The sequence below is a fragment of the Brassica oleracea genome, chromosome C1 (genome assembly GCF_000695525.1).
Source record: "Brassica oleracea var. oleracea cultivar TO1000 chromosome C1, BOL, whole genome shotgun sequence".
In the NCBI taxonomy this organism is placed as follows: Eukaryota; Viridiplantae; Streptophyta; class Magnoliopsida; order Brassicales; family Brassicaceae; genus Brassica; species Brassica oleracea.
In genome coordinates this window covers 14,072,035-14,088,915 of record NC_027748.1, presented here as the reverse complement: position 1 = coordinate 14,088,915, position 16,881 = coordinate 14,072,035, and the positions used below count along the sequence as shown (strand labels likewise).

The 16,881-nt window shown below is 39.1% G+C and overlaps 4 protein-coding genes and 1 pseudogene across 5 annotated transcripts; 4 read left to right on the top strand and 1 right to left on the bottom strand.

Annotated features, from left to right (window-relative positions):
- The window catches only part of LOC106332352, a 3,237-nt pseudogene extending 1,716 nt beyond the window's left edge, over window positions 1-1,521 (top strand).
- Window positions 1,522-3,005: 1,484 nt separating this feature from the next.
- On the top strand, window positions 3,006-5,631 carry LOC106308234. The gene is made up of 4 exons (XM_013745380.1): window positions 3,006-3,248; window positions 3,716-3,926; window positions 4,004-4,108; window positions 4,667-5,631. Exons 2-4 carry the CDS (start codon window positions 3,734-3,736, stop codon window positions 5,365-5,367), a joined length of 999 nt encoding a protein of 332 aa, XP_013600834.1. The 5' UTR covers window positions 3,006-3,248; window positions 3,716-3,733; the 3' UTR covers window positions 5,368-5,631.
- Window positions 5,632-6,012: 381 nt separating this feature from the next.
- Window positions 6,013-8,234, top strand: LOC106308227 (uncharacterized sugar kinase slr0537-like). Its single transcript, XM_013745369.1, has 5 exons — window positions 6,013-6,540; window positions 6,616-6,878; window positions 7,132-7,249; window positions 7,339-7,547; window positions 7,637-8,234. The coding sequence occupies exons 1-5, from the start codon at window positions 6,181-6,183 to the stop codon at window positions 8,070-8,072; spliced, it is 1,386 nt and encodes a 461-aa protein (XP_013600823.1). The 5' UTR covers window positions 6,013-6,180; the 3' UTR covers window positions 8,073-8,234.
- A 1,935-nt stretch (window positions 8,235-10,169) lies between these two features.
- On the top strand, window positions 10,170-15,035 carry LOC106308220 (WEB family protein At4g27595, chloroplastic). The gene is given in 4 exon segments (XM_013745356.1): window positions 10,170-10,455; window positions 11,024-11,294; window positions 11,379-14,810; window positions 14,813-15,035. Coding segments are annotated over 4 exon segments (3,816 nt in total). The 5' UTR covers window positions 10,170-10,438; the 3' UTR covers window positions 14,909-15,035.
- Window positions 15,036-15,483: 448 nt separating this feature from the next.
- On the bottom strand, window positions 15,484-16,485 carry LOC106297467. Of its 2 annotated transcripts, none has more exons than XM_013733708.1 (2): window positions 16,172-16,485; window positions 15,484-16,071 (listed from the first exon to the last, which is right to left on the bottom strand). In XM_013733708.1, the coding sequence occupies exons 1-2, from the start codon at window positions 16,293-16,295 to the stop codon at window positions 15,752-15,754; spliced, it is 444 nt and encodes a 147-aa protein (XP_013589162.1). In that variant the 5' UTR covers window positions 16,296-16,485; the 3' UTR covers window positions 15,484-15,751. The 2 variants fall into 2 exon arrangements, with proteins under 2 accessions (XP_013589162.1, XP_013589157.1); XM_013733703.1 differs by having other exon boundaries at window positions 15,489-16,083; window positions 16,172-16,473.
- Between the last annotated feature and the right edge of the window lie 396 nt (window positions 16,486-16,881).

Below are 16,881 nucleotides of genomic sequence, written 5' to 3'. Positions count from 1 at the left end.
CGGTTTTGGCGGGAAAATGCATTTTTCGGTTTTGACGGGAAAATGCATTTTTCGGTTTTGACGGGAAAATGCATTTTTCCGGTTTTGGCGGGAAAAATATGTTTTCCGGTTTTGGCGGGAAAAATCTGTTTTCCGGTTTTGGCGAGAAAAATCTATTTTCCGGTTTTGGCGGAAAAATTGTGTTTTCTGGTTTTGGCGGAAAAATTGTGTATTTTAGGTTTTGGCGGGAAAATTCTGTTTTCCAGTTTTGGCGGGAAAATTGCGTTTTCCGGTTTTGGCGAAAAAGTTCTGTTTTCCGGTTTTGGTGGAAAAATTCTGTTTTCCAGTTTTGGCGGGAAAATGTGTTTTTTCGGTTTTGGCGGAAAAATTGTGTTTTTCTGGTTTTGGTGGAAAAATTGCAGTTTTCCGGGTTTGGCGAGAAAATGCTTTTTGCGGTTTTGGCCGGAAAATGCTTTTTGGAGTTTTGGCAGGAAAATGCGTTTTTTTGGAGTTTGGCGGGAAAATGCGTTTTTTCGGTTTTGACGGAAAAATGCGTTTTTTCGGTTTTGGTCGAAAAATGCGATTTTACTGGTTTGACCGAAAAATGTGTTTTTATGAAAATGTGCATTTTGCGTTTTTTTTGCGGAAAAACGCATCTTGCGGTTTTAGCGGGAATGTGTGTTTTTCAGTTTTTGCGAGAAAATATATTTTTTGGTTATAGCGGAAAAATGTATATGCAAGAAAATAGAATTTACGGTTTGAAAATAATATTTTGATTTTAAAAAGTCATTTTTGTCATTAATCATTTTGGACTGAACTAGATGCATCTGCATCCAGATGCACCATCAAGACTCACCTTCATTTGGGTGATAATTTGAGATGAGTTTTTAAAAATTTATCTAGGTGATCCATCTGGATGTAGCATTATAATTCACAAAACGAACATCGATTTGCATCTTCACCCAGATGGATCACCTGGGTGAACAAACGAACAGGGCCCTACTTAATCAGATGCACGCCTCCAAGATTGCTATCAGGGATGATATGTTTTCTTGGGTTATCTCTTTGTATGGAGAAACACGGCGAAAAGGAGAATATTGAACATATCAAAGAACTTCAGAAAAAATGCAAATTCCATCAAGAACTAAGGCAAGAAGAGGAGCTGAGCTTCTTGAAGACTATAATCGTCCGCAAGTAGTGCAGCACTCACCTCTTTCACCAGCTTCATCTGCTGTTGACATGATGGATGTGCAAGAAATTTGTCGCATCTTATCTTATCATCTCCTCCCGAGAATGGGAGAGAACACAAGAATCTCTAGAAAAATCGACAGTCAAATTCAAACCAGAGCTAGTAGTTGAGGTTCTTCGTAACGGCAAGATACATGGGAACGCTGTTCTACGTTTCTTTTCATGGGTGGGAAAGAGAAACGGTTACAAACACAGTTCCGAGGCGTACAACATATGAACATCAAAGTAGCAGGATGGGGGAAAGATTTCAAGCAGATGAGATATGGTGATGAAACAAGCAAACACACATGGTGATAAACAAGCAAACACATATGGTGATGAAACAAGCAAACAACTCAGGCACAAGCAAACGATAAAGAAGTTTGCCGCTGTCATAACAACTCAGTCATATGGAAACAAGCAAACACATATGGTGATTTAGGACTAAAGCAATGTTAGACAAAGGAGTGATGAGAAATACTTTGGAAACAGTGTCCGAAGTTGGTTGTTTACCTTGCTTATTGTCTATTTCCAACCGTTCAATCAGCTCATCAATCCTTGCCTTGATAGCTTCATCGGCTGCCTGCTTCTCCTCGGATTCAACTCTGAAATGCTCAACATCACTGCCGATTTTGTTGAACTCATTAATCAAGTATTCAAGATCCGTGCCGTGGGTAAGCAGTTCAAAGCCTTCCTCAATGGCAATGGGTAGGAGTGCCCCTCATGGCTGAGAATGCCCCTTATGGCTGAGAATGCTTCTATCACAACATCGCCATTGAGGAAGGCTTTGAACTGCTTACCCACGGCACGGATCTTGAATATTTGATCGGAATCCGGTTGTTTTCGACATCCCACAACACCATGATGTTTAGGGCGTTCTCAGTCACCCCTTGTCTTGAGCTGCTGCCTCCTCTTCTTATTCTTTTTTCCTCCGCATATTTCACTGGAGCTCAGGAGAAGATGGTTTAGAGTTTTTCATTTAGATTATATATTTGTGGACTCTTTAATGGGCTTTGGCTTTCTTTTGTTCATGGCCCAAAAACGTAACTATTTTACAAGTGTGATTAAAAGCCCAACTTAATCAATCCAAAGTAATTGATAACATATAACCCGTGTCCTAACATAGGTCTCAACGTGTCTAAAAGAGAGCTTACTGTTATTTGTTAAACACCCATTTTAATAACAGCAATGAAGCTGACTAAATATGTGCTCACTGTTAAATACCCACTTTAAAAAGTACTGTAATTTTGATTTTGAATGCCTTGATGTCTCATTTCTGATTTGATGATCCCTTGGGTTTTTTTTTTAATCATCTTGGTGATGTGAATATATATGAAAATGTTGCAAGTTCTACACTTTGGTGTCTTTATGACTTATAAAAGTTGGTCAAGTGTTGAATTTCAGTTGAAGTTGGTTTGCCTTTGGTTTTCAAGAATGTGGGCACTCTAAATGGTTGTCAAACACTCCTATCTCTGTTAGGTTTCCAGTTAGGATAATCATATGATTAATCACATAGAAGATCGAGCTGGCAGTCACTAGTTGTACACCACCACCAGGACTATTCTATAAAGTATTTTTAATGTGAGCATACTATAAAGTATAAACTAGGAAAAAGAATACACTCATAATTAACACATAGATAAACAACAAGTCAAGGTGTTGAGGGTGAATTACTCTCTAACCACCGTGAGCGTCATCCATGGGACGTGGTGTACGCGTGCGGTGACTTTAGAGATTTTTTTTTTTTTTTAATTTTCTTTTTTGATAATAAATCGATAAACAGTGAAGGAATGAGCCAAAGAGTGGGAGGCGCTGTTTCTTCAACCTCTCTCTCTCTCTCTCATTCTTTTCTGGGTTTTACAGTTAACTTTTTTTCTCGATAATCATCATCGCCCGAAAACTCAGATTGTTCCCGGAATCTTATATCAATATTCTCCGATTGATTAAAGAAACTGCAAAGACGAGAGAAGAGCGAGCTGAACATTGAAAGTCAAAAAGCCGGAGATTATGGAGCTCTAATCTCCATTTATTTTTCTTATGAGGTTCGTTCGTTCATATTGCGATTATAATCCTCTCTTCACTCACTCACTCTCTCAATCGATTTTGAGTTTTCTTTTTCCCTCCTTCCCTGCCTTCGATTTTCTCTCTCGTTGTTCTTGATTGCGATGTTTAGTGTCGTTCTAGGGTTTAGGGATTAGCAATTAGTAGCCTCTTATCAATAATATTAATGCTAGTTTGTTTGTTTTTTTTTTTAATAATTTTAATTTAGCTTCATGTTCAAGTCAAGTAGTATCCTTGTGCTTTTGTATATTTGCCGTTTCGGGGAGACTTTTAATCCTCTTCTCTAATCATGGCGTCAACATCTTGATTACTCTTCCTGGACTGTCCTTTCGCTTTTTGATTCCTTTGGTAACTGTTTGTCGGTTTGTGGACTGTAGATGAGGTTTATTTGTCTCTCTCTTTTTCTCTGCTGATGATACTGTTGTGTTCTTGCATTCGGTGGATGTAGGTTATGTTTTGACTTACAATGAGTACACCAAGAAACGGCTTTTCCAAGCATCAGAGAGCTGAGAAAGTTTGTGGTCAAGGAGGGCCTAATTGGATCCTAATTGCAGGTGGAGCCTTGTTGAGCACTCTGTCCATTCGCTTTGGCTACAAGCTTAAGCAGTCGCCTCTTTTCAAACCTCCTCATCACTCTAATGCCTCTCCTGGATTTAAAGGTACTTGCTTTAACCTCTCTCCGTTGCTGCTTCTTCACATGTTTTGTAATGTATCTTGATGGAAGCTTGTTGTGCAGCCAATGGAACATCTGAGAGGCAAAGATGTTGTTGTTGTTTGCACTCCTCCACCACGTCTTCCTGTGCAAAGAATAATGATTATTCCTGCTTCCGCTCCATTCCAGGTCTGACTTTGTAACTTTCCTCTTCCTTTTTTTTTTTTTCTTTCTTACAGATGAATTTTCTTATACATCTTTGTGTGCGCCACTAAAAAGAAATAATGCTATATGCTACTATATTGGCTTTGCATCATCTCTTACTGGGGTTTCCTTTCATCAACATGTGAAGTGAAAACGATGTGTGAGTGAGATATAGTAAAACCTCTTTGGAAGAATGTGTAAAATGATGCTACATAGTTCTAGCGTCTATGATCTTTGCCTAATGATGTCTTTGAAGGCTGATTAGAGAACATACACTTGATGTTCAATTGTTCATATATGAAGTTGGAAACTAGGGATTCTCAGTTTGATGTTATAGATTGCTAAAATTAGTTACAAGGTCTGTCATCGTTTAAGTACTAATTGAACGTAATAATCAACCAGATTTTCTCCAGCAACGGTTGTGTCTTGTTTATGAATGCTAGCAATGGTTACAAAATTTGTCATCATCCAAATCTCTGAATCCTTTTCCTCTATCCACGTAGTCAAGAGCACTCAGATCTCATCAGATTTTTTCGTATATAGGAACTGAGAATGTGGAGGGAAAAGAGGAGACAAACGAGCAAATGGAATCTGTATCTGACACTTCACTGCCTCTTGTGACGGTTCCTGCTCCATCATACAGCAAAGAGAATGGAGTCATGTGGACTTCTTCTCCTGATCGCCTGGAACTTCCCCCTAGACCATACAATCACCACTCAACCTGCTCGGATTCTCCTTGCGTATCTGAAACCAGCTCAGACATCTTCAGCAAACGAGAAGTAATACAGAAACTAAGGCAACAGCTGAAGAGGCGTGACGACATGATCCTGGAAATGCAGGAACAGATTCTAGAGCTGCAGAACTCGTATAACGCGCAGATGTCACACTCAAGCCATCTCCAGGCACAGCTAGACTCGATGAACAGAGATCTGTTCGAATCAGAAAGAGAAGTTGAGAGACTGAGAAAAGCAATCGCTGATCACAGCGTGAGCAATGGCAAGACATCTCCTGTTGCACCTTGGAACGGGTTTATGGACAGCGAGAACAATTACGAGTCAGCGGAGAAGGGATCAAGGGAGGGAGAAAGAATAGAGAGGTTGAGAAAGGAAGTGAGTGAGCTTAAAGAAGTGATAGACGGGAAAGAGTATCTGCTTAGGAGCTATAAAGAGCAGAAGATTGAGCTTCAACAGAAGGTGAAAGAGTTGCAGCAGAGATTGGAGTCGCAGCTCCCAAACATATTGTAGGTTTAAGAGTTAGAGCATTGTGCATATACTTGCTTCTCTTCTTCTTCTTTTTGGTTTTAGTATTTCCGCTTTCTTCGAGAAAATGAATCAGTGTCCTAAGAGGTCTTTTGGAGTAGCTCACTCTAAGAGAGAATATTTTTTATTTTTTTTTCTGGCGTCAGCTTTGGTTTTGTTTATTTTTGTGACCTTGTTATCTCTGTTTTGATGTTTGATGTAAAGAAAAGTTAGTTTGTTGAAGATTTTTGCGGCGGGAATGAATGAATACTTTGCTGCTTATTTTACTTTGTGTGGAGAGAATTCTCTATAAATGGTAACTAACCAGATAAGATAAGGAGACAAACAAATGAGTGGTACAAAAAGATATTGTGTGAATTAGGAAGAATTAGCAAATGCTAAACATAGGCATATGGCGGCATCAAGTTTGAAGAAACAAATGTAAGGTTGGGGTTTAAAGACTTAAAACTTTTCAAATTTCAAGGTTAAGCAAAGATTGTAGTTTGGGGATAAAAAGAAGATAAGAGGAATGGTCAAAATGCTGATTCAGAATATTTAGTTTGAATAGTCAAAAATCAAGACCATTATGAAAAAAAGAGTACTTGTTCTTAACACGATTACTAATCCTTAAATATTAAAAAAAGAAGAAATCATTTTATCCTCTCAAACAAACCGTGGTCTCCTCAGAGAGGTTGCAGAGACCATACTTTCTATCTAGTGTTCCTTCCTCTTGGGTGTTGCATGGAGACGTGAGCTTCTTCATCCTCTCTTTATATCCCTAAAAAAAAAAGACGAAAGAGAAAACGTTTTTTACTCTTTATGTATATATCGATGGCACTTTCTCTCCTATCCCCAATTCAATCCTCTACCTCTCTTTCTTCCTTCACTCTTACCGCCTTCCCCGCTCCTAAAAATGCCTCCTTTCTCTCTTCTATTTACTCCTTATATCACCCCAAAGGAGCCCTCGGAAGCAGCAGAACCGGGAGCTCGTTTTTCGGCGGTTTCAGAGGCTCGAGGAGGATTGAGTCCACGGCGGCGGATAAGAAGAGGCAAATGGTTTCTAGAAACGGAGAAATCGAGAGAATCGGAGGTCAAGACGAGGAATTGATACAAGGACATGATGACCATTCACCTTCTTCCCCTGATAGATGGGATGTCTTGGGTCTCGGCCAAGCCATGGTTAGTCTCTTTCCTGCCTACATATCATTGAACACACAATAAAAGTTTTAGCTTTATCTGTCTGTTGTGTTTTAGGTAGATTTCTCTGGAGTTGTGGACGATGACTTCCTAAAGAAACTAGGCTTACAAAAGGGAACGAGGAAGCTTATAAATCACGAGGAGAGGGGTAGAGTCTTACAAGCAATGGATGGCTGCACCTATAAGGCTGCGGCTGGAGGGTCATTGTCCAACACTCTTGTTGCTTTGGCTAGACTAGGTTGTCGTTCCATCAGTGACCGCCCTTTAAATGTCGCTATGGCAGGCAGTATTGCTGGTGACCCTCTCGGTAGTTTTTACAGGTACACAACTTTCTTCTTCTCTTCATTGTTGGAAGTGAAGGTTATATATTATGTTAGAATTAGACTATCAATCATTCAATGGATCTGATGATCAGTTTCACATTTTGGTGGTTGATCTATGTCAATCACTAGACTAGACTATAGTTTGTTCAGCTTGTGTATTGGGGTTAGTTCTTATGATTCTTTCTTTTTTTTTTTACTTGTGTTTGGTTTAAATTACTAACAAGAGGGCAGTCCATAATGTGTTCTATAGGACTAAACTACGACAAGCAAATGTAAATTTTCTATCTGCTCCAATCATGGATGGAACAACTGGAACAGTAATAGTTCTCACCACTCCTGACGCACAACGTACTATGCTTGCCTATCAGGTACCATTTCTTATTGCAACACGTTGAGTATCCAAATGTTTGCTGCTTATTACTAAACAACAAACCCCAATTTGGTATTAATTTGTCAGGGGACATCTTCAGTCGTTAATTATGATTCTTGCTTGGCTAGTTTGATATCCAAGACAAATGTCGTTGTTGTGGAAGGCTATCTGTTTGAGCTTCCTGATACTATTAGAACCATAACAAAAGCCTGCGAAGAAGCCCACAGAAACGGAGCACTTGTTGCTGTGACTGCATCAGATGTGTCTTGCATAGAGAGGCATTACGATGACTTCTGGTGAGCTTTCTTTTGCTTCAATCCATTCTTGTGTCTATTTGCTCTTGTAGCTAGAATCTAAAATTTGGTGAACTTGTTGTTTGATTCAGGGACATTGTGGGCAACTATGCAGATATTATATTTGCAAACAGCGATGAAGCAAGAGCTTTCTGTCACTTCTCCGCAGACGAGAGCCCAATCTCAGCGACAAGGTACTTGAGCCACTTTGTCCCATTTGTTTCAGTGACCGACGGAATCAACGGGTCATACATTGGAGTTAAAGGAGAGGCCATATACATTCCTCCGTCCCCGTGCGTTCCGGTTGACACGTGCGGCGCTGGAGATGCTTACGCTTCGGGGATCTTATACGGTATCTTGAGAGGTGTCACTGACTTGAAAGGAATGGGAGACTTGGCAGCTACGATTGCAGCCACTGTGGTTGGTCAACAAGGAACCAGGCTTAGGGTTCAAGACGCTGTTAGGCTGGCTCGCTCACATGAGTTCCTTCTCAAAAGTTCTGGTGTTCGAACTGATGTTGGGTCTTGATCCAAATCATCTCTCTAGCTTTTCAATGATTCTTTTGTTTCTATGTGGCAGTGGTGGTGCTTTTGCAAAATGACTTGTAATCATCTCTTCTTCATTCAGTGGAAACATTTTGGAATATTTGTTGTATGTAACATTTTTTGTATATAGGCCTCTTTTCATTCACAACATATAAATACGCAAGTGTTTCCAACAAGTATGAAACTTTTTGGATTTATGATTTAATCGATCATGGTTCTTCTGATAATATATCCATCCTGAAATCAAATTAGTTTTAGTCTTGGTCAAGAAATTATGTTTTTTTTAAAGATAATTACAATTTTGGCTAAAAGTTCACATCCTAAACTTCTCCGGTTAACATTGGATTGGAGCCATAACGAAGGTTTAGCTTTCAGAGCTAAAATGCACATGAATCAGATCTGACGGCTTATTCGAACCGATAAACTAACCGGATGAATTTATATTTTCCTTTTAACCGGATGAGCTTAGTTCACACATTGTCGCCGGAATTTCTAAATAAAAGTAACAGAGGCGTAGAGTAGAACATCGTTTCCGACCATCGGATCTCCGGCAACGAACTGATTTAGACTGCTTTAGTCATCGAAGACACAGGTTTTTCAGGCAAAAGAAAAAAAGAAAATCGAAGAAAACCCAGAAGAAGAAATCGATTTTGGAAATTTTTAAGGAAAAAAAAAATTTGGACCATTTCTCGATTTGTGCGTGTCATCCTTGCGCAGGGGCCATGCTAATCTTCTCTGTATCGTTCCAATTTTATCGGATGTCCCCGAAGGGACAACCCTCTTCATGACTCTGTAGCTATATAAACGCAGCTTCTTCTTTTCGGCTTAGCGATGTGGGAGAAATGGTATATTACTTCTGTAGAAATGGGCCTCTCTTTCTTTCTGAACCGTTGGGCCCATAGTTAGTTATCTTACGACAATAATCTTAATGGACTTAAAACTTGGGCAACAAAAGTTATACTTGAAGTTTCATGATTCGTCTAATTACAACGAAAAATGATAATAAATGCTTCATGAACTCGAAAGTCGAAACTATACAATATTTTTATGTTCCCATCAAACGATCAACAGCTGAACCAACAATTTGATTTATATGGGAAAGGGAAATCTCATCTGAGAGACGATAAAGTAAACGAATAAAAGTCTTTAACTAACCCCAATTTTGACGTGCGTTCTAAGTTTACAAATCAGAATGATCAAAGATAAATGAATAGTGTGATTTTGATTTTGTTACTTAACTTCATTCGTAATTGTATTCTTTTCTTGAAAAAAAAACATCTTTCAATCACATGATTAACTTTACGAAAAGGTATAAAGATTAGGTGCAAACAGAATCAACACACAGGATATTGATGTTAAACTATACTATTATCATTATTTTTGAACATTTCAAACAAGATTTTTAAAACTATCGTCATTTTTGACTAAAGTTAACAGCTTCCACTTCCAGTGTTAATCAGTTAATCACAAAAAGATAATGCTAAACCAAGAAGATTTCTTCATTTACATATATGTCGACATACCAAAGAGAACTAAAGATCATCTAAGCTGGCATTGTTTACAAAACTAAAAGTTAGTTTATTCTAAATGGTTTCAAATCCATATATGTGTTTCCTTAACAAAATAATCAAACATGTATACACTAGATGGCCTCCTCCAATACATAAAATACTTACACTACACACACAAATTCACAAGGAGCAAAAAGAATCTGAATTGATAATAATGTATGAGTTGTATGAATGAATTATTGTAAAAATAAACAAATCATTAAAAGGCACATGCAGTCCACATGAGGACTTCAAAATGGATCTCAAGATTTGTAAATCAGATCGCTGGAGTTTTGAGATTTTTCTTCTCTGCTGCCCACATTATGAGCAACGACCATTCATATATGTTAGGTCCACAACACACATCACTTTATTGTTGTTATTATTATTTTCATTCCCTTTAATACAGGCAAATGCAATAACTTTAAGCCATAGTCATTTCCGTAATTTGACACGTATTTTTTTATTTTGTTAATTGAAAAAATTAAACCGGGAAAGTGAAAGAAAAAGACGAGAGAGAGAGGGGTACCACCACTCTGAGAACACCATTAACCCCACTACCAAAATACTTCTCCTACTACTACTCTGAATCTCTTTTGTTCTTTTTGCCTAAAAAGTTGAAGACTTTCTGGAGAAGCAATCTGACCCAGTGAAGAAGAGACCATAACCGATCTGTGGGTTTCTGTTTACTAGCAATGCCGGAGATCTAGCAGCCTGAGATTTCTCGGCACTTTCCTATTTTCTTCTGTTCTGAGTTTCCAAATCTATCTGGCTCCTTGTGATCTTTTTTTCAGCAACTATGGCATCCAGAACCAAGTATGATTTTTTTCCTTCTCTTTTGTGTTTTTTTTGTCTGTTTGTTTGTACTTTCTAGAAGGTCCAAACTAGCTGAACTTGGAAGATAATTGGATCGGAGATGCTGTCTTCTGTTTTCTTTGTCGGAATTGTAGTTCTGGTTTTTTTTTTTGGATTCTGTGTGGGTCACATTCTCTCTGGGCAGCTTCTTCTGGGAATATATAGTGATCTGTTTTCTATTTGTTGCATTCAATTTTATCTGAACTTTTCTTTTCCAAAAATCTGGTTTGGATCTTGCACAAAATTGGAGTCACTTGTAGACTTGCTTGTCTTTAAAAAAAGTCTTAATCTTTAATTTGGTCACTGTGAATTCTGCAATATGTTCTGTCACTTTGTCAGATCATTCAATGTACTGTCTAAAAATATGCTTTCTTGATATAACTGAAGTACATTTGTTCATTTTAGATGCTTATTAGTAGATCTCTTAACTGAGATGGATCCTAGCAATACAAACCATGATTGTCTGTCTGTTTGTTTCCATTATTGCCCATTAATGTGATTGTGACATTGTACCTTTCTGATAATGCAGAACTGGTTTAATGGAGACTCCTCGTAGCAAACCATCACCGCCACCACCAAGACTAAATAGAACAACAGGAGGAACTAAATCAGATGGCAGTTCGCCATCTTCACTGCACAGCACTCGTCTCTCACTAGACCGTTCCCCACAATCTGTTAACTCCAAGCCTACTCCTGATCGTAGAACTGCAAGAGTTCCTACTCCTCCCGAGGCATCACAATCTGTTAACTCCAAGCCTACTCCTGATCGCAGAACTGCAAGAGTTCCCACTCCTCCTGAGGCAAGTCAACCTTCTCTTTCTAATATTCCAAATTTGGAAAGACTATTTTTAACTGATTTATTTCTTCTTTTTTTGGTGTTTCAGAAGTCGCAGTCACGGTTAGGGAAGGGACTTGAGCTACAGGCTCAGCTGAATCAGATCCAAGAGGATTTGAGGAAAGCTAATGAGCAAATAGCAGTGCTCAAGAAAGACAAAGCCAAAGCTCTTGACGATCTCAAAGGCTTCGAGAAGCTCAACAAAGAAGCTAACGAGAAACTCAAGGAGGCATTGGCGGCTCAGCAGCGTGCAGAGGAGAGCTCCGAGATTGAGAAGTTTCGAGCCGTTGAGTTAGAACAGGCGGGGATCGAATCTGTTCACAAAAAGGAAGCCTCGTGGAAGAAAGAGGTTGAGTCTATAAGAAGCCAGCATGCGTTGGACATCTCAGCGCTTCTCTCTACCACGGAAGAGCTCCAGAGAATTCAGCAAGAGTTGGCTATGACTGCTGATGCTAAAAACAAGGCGCTGAGCCATGCCGAGGAAGCAACGAAGATTGCTGAAATGCAGGCTGAGAAGGCGGAGATTCTTTCCTCTGAGTTAAGCCAGTTGAAGGCGTTGCTTGGCTCAGAGGAAGCGAAGAAAGGTGATGAAGGAGATGAGGTTGTGTGTAAACTGAAATCAGAGATTGAGATGTTGAGAGGGAAGCTTGAGAATGTAAGCATACTTGAGAATACTCTGAAGGATCAAGAAGAGTCCATCGAACAGCTCCATGTGGATCTCGAAGCTGCTAAAATGGTTGAATCTTGTGCTAATAACTTAGCAGCTGAGCTGAAGGAGGAGGTTGATAAACTTGAGAAGCAAGTTGAAGAATCAAACAAGTTGAAGGAATCTTCTTCTGAGTCTTTGGACTCGGCTATGACGCAGCTGGAGGAAAACAGGCATGCGCTTCATGAGGTGGAGATGGATAATGCTGCGTTAAAAGAAAAGATTGAGTCGCTGGTGAAGACGGTTGCAAGGCAGGAGAAAGATCTTGAGGAATCACAAGGCCAGGTTTGCGTTTTAAAGGAAGAAACTTCTAAGCTTGAAAAGGTTGTTGAGTCGATGAAGTCTGACCTTACAACCGCAAAAGAGGAGAAGGTTAGAGCTTTGGAGAATGAGACGACTGCAGCATCACATGCTGAGAATCTATTGAACGAAAAAACGGAACTTGAGAAAGAGTTGGAGAACTGTAAGAAGGAAGAAGAGGAAAGCAAGAAAGCTATGGAAAGGTTAGCTTTGGATCTGCAGGAAGTATCTATGGAAGCAAAGGAAGCTAAGGAGAAGCTCTTGGCATGTCAAGCAGAGGTTGATCGTTGTGGAAGCCAGATTGAAAGTTTGAAGTTGGCTGCTAAAGAGACGAATGAGAAATATGAAAAGGTTCTCGAAGATGCAAGAACCGAAATTGAAAGCTTGAAAAGAAGTATGGAAGACACTCAGAATGAAATTGTCAATTCGAAGACTGAGTGGGAAAAGCAAGAGCTTCATTTGATGGCCTGTGCGAAGAAATCAGAAGATGAGAAGGTCTCTGTGCAGGGAGAACTTAGCAAGGTGGAGAATTTGCTTAATCTTAAGGAAACTGAGGCGGAGAAAGCAAAAGAAGAGGAAGCCAATACGAAAAAGAATCTCAAGGAGCTTGAAGAGGAGCTTAAGGATCTGCAGGAAAGAGTTGAAAAAGGTAAAGCTGAAAGCATGAAACTTAAAGAGAGCTTGCTGGAGAAAGACAACGAGCTAAAGAACGCTGCCGAAGAGACCAAAAAGCTCAGGGAAATAGAGGTTTCTTCTCTGGCAAAAATAGATGAGCTGTCAAAGGTGAATGAAAGCTTGGTGGACAAAGAAACAAAACTGCAGGGCTTTGTTCATGAAGCGGAAGATCTCAGAGTGAAGGAGATTGATTATCTCAAGAAGATCGAAGAGTTGTCAGCGGCGAATGTAAGCTTGGTTGACACAGAAAACAAACTGTTGATCCTTGTCCAAGAAGCTGAGGAGCTTAGAACAAGGGAGCTTGTTTGCCTGAAGAAGATTGAAGAGTTGTCGGCAGTGAATGAGAAATTGGCTGATAAAGAAACGAAGTTGCAGAGCACCATTCAAGAAGTTAAGGTGCTCAAAGAAATGGAGGCTGAATATATCAAGAAGATGGAGGAGTTGTCATTGTTGAATGAGAGATTAGCCGACGAAGAAGCCAAACTGATATCCGCCTTTCAGGCAAATGAAGAGTTAAGAGAAAGGGAGACTTCTTATCATAAGAAGATTGAAGAGTTGTCGAAGTTAACCGAAACCGTTGCTGACATAGAAACCAAACTCCAGAGTTCTACTCAAGAAAACGAAGAGCTTAGAGAAAGAGAGGCTGCTTATCTCAAGAAGATTGAAGAGTTAGCGATGCTGCAAGAGAGTATTGTCGATAAAGAAAATGAGCTTGATGGTATGGTCCTTGAGATTGAGGACCTTAAAGCCAAGGACTCTCTATCCCAAAAGAAGATCGAAGAGCTTTCAGATCTCAATAAAAGCTTGCTCGTGAAAGAGAGTGAGTTACAGAGTGTTGTCTGCGAGAATGAGAAGCTCAAATCTGAAACGGCTTCATCGCTTAAGACAATAGAGGAGTTGTCTGATCTTAAACAAAACTTGGTTGAGAAAGAAAACGAGCTGAAGAATGCAATCGTCGAGAATGAGAAGCTCAAGGCCGAAGCAGCCTCATCGGTTCAGAAGATTGAAGAGTTGACGCACCTTAAACAGAGTTTACTTGATAAAGAGAAGGAGCTGCAGGGTGTTTTCCATGAAAATGAGGAGCTTAAGGCCAAAGAGGAATTATCCTTGAAGAAGATTGAGGAGTTGTTACTTCTCAAGCGGAGTTGGGTTGAAAAGGAAAACGAGTTTCAAAGAATTAATCAAGAGAATCAAGAGCTTAAGGTGCAGGAAGGTGCAGCGGCAAAGAAGATAGAAGAGTTGTCAAAGATGAAAGAGAGTCTACTTGACAAAGAAACCGAGTTGCAGGCTGTAGTTCATGATAACGTTGAGCTGAATGCTAGAGAGGCTTCCGCGCTTAAGAAGATCGAAGAGTTATCAACGCTGCTAGAAGAAGCTTCTTCCAGAAAAGAGAAACCAGATGAAAATGGTCATCATTTAGTCCTGAAAGCTGTAGAATCTTCAGAGGAAAATGGTTCCAAGTGCACAGAAGAAACTACTAGAACCGAACCATCTCCCAACAGAACCAGAGAACAAAAGGTACAAGAAAGTCCAGTGGAAGTCTCACCAATGCATTGGTCAGCTCACAACGTTGAAGGAGTAGCAAAAGACGACAAAGATAAAGACTCCATGGAAGGAGGGTTCAAGACGTGGGAAGGATACCATATAGAGAAGAAAGAAGCTTCTTCAGAGAGAGAGTCAGAGCACGAGTTTGCTGAAGAGGAAGATGAATCGAAAGCAGAAGGTAGTGAAAACTTTGATCAGTTAAGCAATGGCTTGTCTTCCTCCGCAGAACACGCTGAAGATGCTGGAAGTCTGCTTCCAAAGGAACAACAGCAGAAAAAGAAGAAGCCTTTGCTCCGAAAGTTTGGAAACTTACTGAAAAAGAAGAGCACAAGCAGCAGCAGCAGCAGCCATAAGTAGAGGACTATCTGATGATTTTACTGCTATTTCTATTGCAACTGAACATTATTCCTTGGTTGATTTTTCTTAAATCTTTTAAGAGTATAGTTCCAAGTTCAATTTAAGTTGTTTAATCTCTGTCTACTTTCTCATGATCGCATTAGATTAGGTTCCTTCTTCTCTGTTTCTTCAAATTGAGATATAACTGACTGAAACTCATATTTATCAACAAAAGGCAGCCAAGAATGTGGATAAACACTTGTGTCGAAAGTTTGATAAGCCTGGCTGCCCACGGCTAATAGGTTTTCCACGCCCACTTGCTTGGTCCGTGTATTCCATTTTATGCAATGGGAGATATGTTAAGCTCTGAAAGTAGCTACATATGATCTTTCCCAAATATCACGAATCAATTCATGATAGGTCACTTCTCATTTGACTACTTTAACTCAAAAACATTTAATTCTAGAGTTTTATTGGATGTGTGTCCAAAAAGAAATATGCAATTCCAAATTAATTTTTAATTCATTCTACATTTACCACAACTGGGATGATACAAGTTTTGTTCCACAAAAAATGATATTTGACCATGAAACAACAAAATGATCGCTGAGACACTATAGCTGCGCTCTTATCAACTAGAACTGCTTATTTTATATATAGTAGGAAAGAAACATGTCCAGAAACATGTCCAGAAACATAGATTTTAAACATATAATAGACGAACAAAGCCATGACCACTGAACTACCATCAAATATTGGTTGCTGACGAGTGTTCTCAACTACAATATTTGATATTTATACACTGACAGATACGTGACTTCTTGTACCATTATTAGGTTCATATAAGAAGAAAATGTGATTCAAAAGGAAATGGATCTAGAGAAGACTTTCTTCACAGCTTTCCATGTGAAGGAAGATGTTCTAATGAGTGACAAAGGAGGTCTCTTAAACCTCGGAGACGACGGTGAATACGTATAGAACGCCGATGATTTATCTGAATCAGACGAAGTTTTAACAGTGTCTTCTTTCTGGACGATGGTATCATCCACGCTCTCTTGATCATTCTCCTCAGCGTTCCAAAAACGAGCTTCTTTACGCTTCTTTTTGACCATTGCTAACACATCAAGCTTGTTGCAGATTCCCCAAACAGTCACCTTCTGTTTGTAGTAGTCTACTTTCACTGAATATATTCCTGTTTAATAAGTTATGCACAATAAATAAAAGCTTCTTCTACATAACATGCATGGAATTTAAATCATTAGTAACTATTGATTAGTTACCTTTGAGATGAGAAAGAGCCTTCTTGATTTTCTTCTCACAACCGTAAGAGTACAATGGCACCATCATTTCTACGTACTGTGCTTCCACCTTGTTGTATGCTGGCACGATTTGCAGATCACCCATTATAGCTTATATGTATTTTAATAGATTTCCAGTTTCTAACTCGAACCATGCACACATAGATATATATAGAGAGAAAGAGATACTGTATGAATATGCGGTACATGTATTTACATTGACGACAGTAACTGGGGTTAGATGCAGAGGAGCAGAAGAGATCATGAGGTGCATGCTGTTGATGTCGTCATGTCGTCATGTTGTAAGCTCTTTAAGATCTAATGACTTGGATTTAGTGTAAAGTGTGTCACCACTTTTTTTCTTTGTCAATAAGCTTTCACCATAAAGACCTTTCTTTGGACTTTGGATCCCATGTTGTATGTTCCTCTTTTTCTTTATCCCCACATAAAGAAAGCATAGACTTGAATCTTTTGAAACCTGACCAATATAAAATCAAATTATTTCCTTAAAAACTGCCTTTTTCTCTAGTGGATCGGTATATATATATATATGTTTATTTTACTTTTTATCTTAAGTGGCCATGTATATTATGCATGTTTGTTAGTCTAGTACTGTGGTTAGATGATCCTAATAAGTGCAATGAAGAGTAATAAAATGCAGAAAATAAAAAAGACACAAGTTTTTCTTTTCC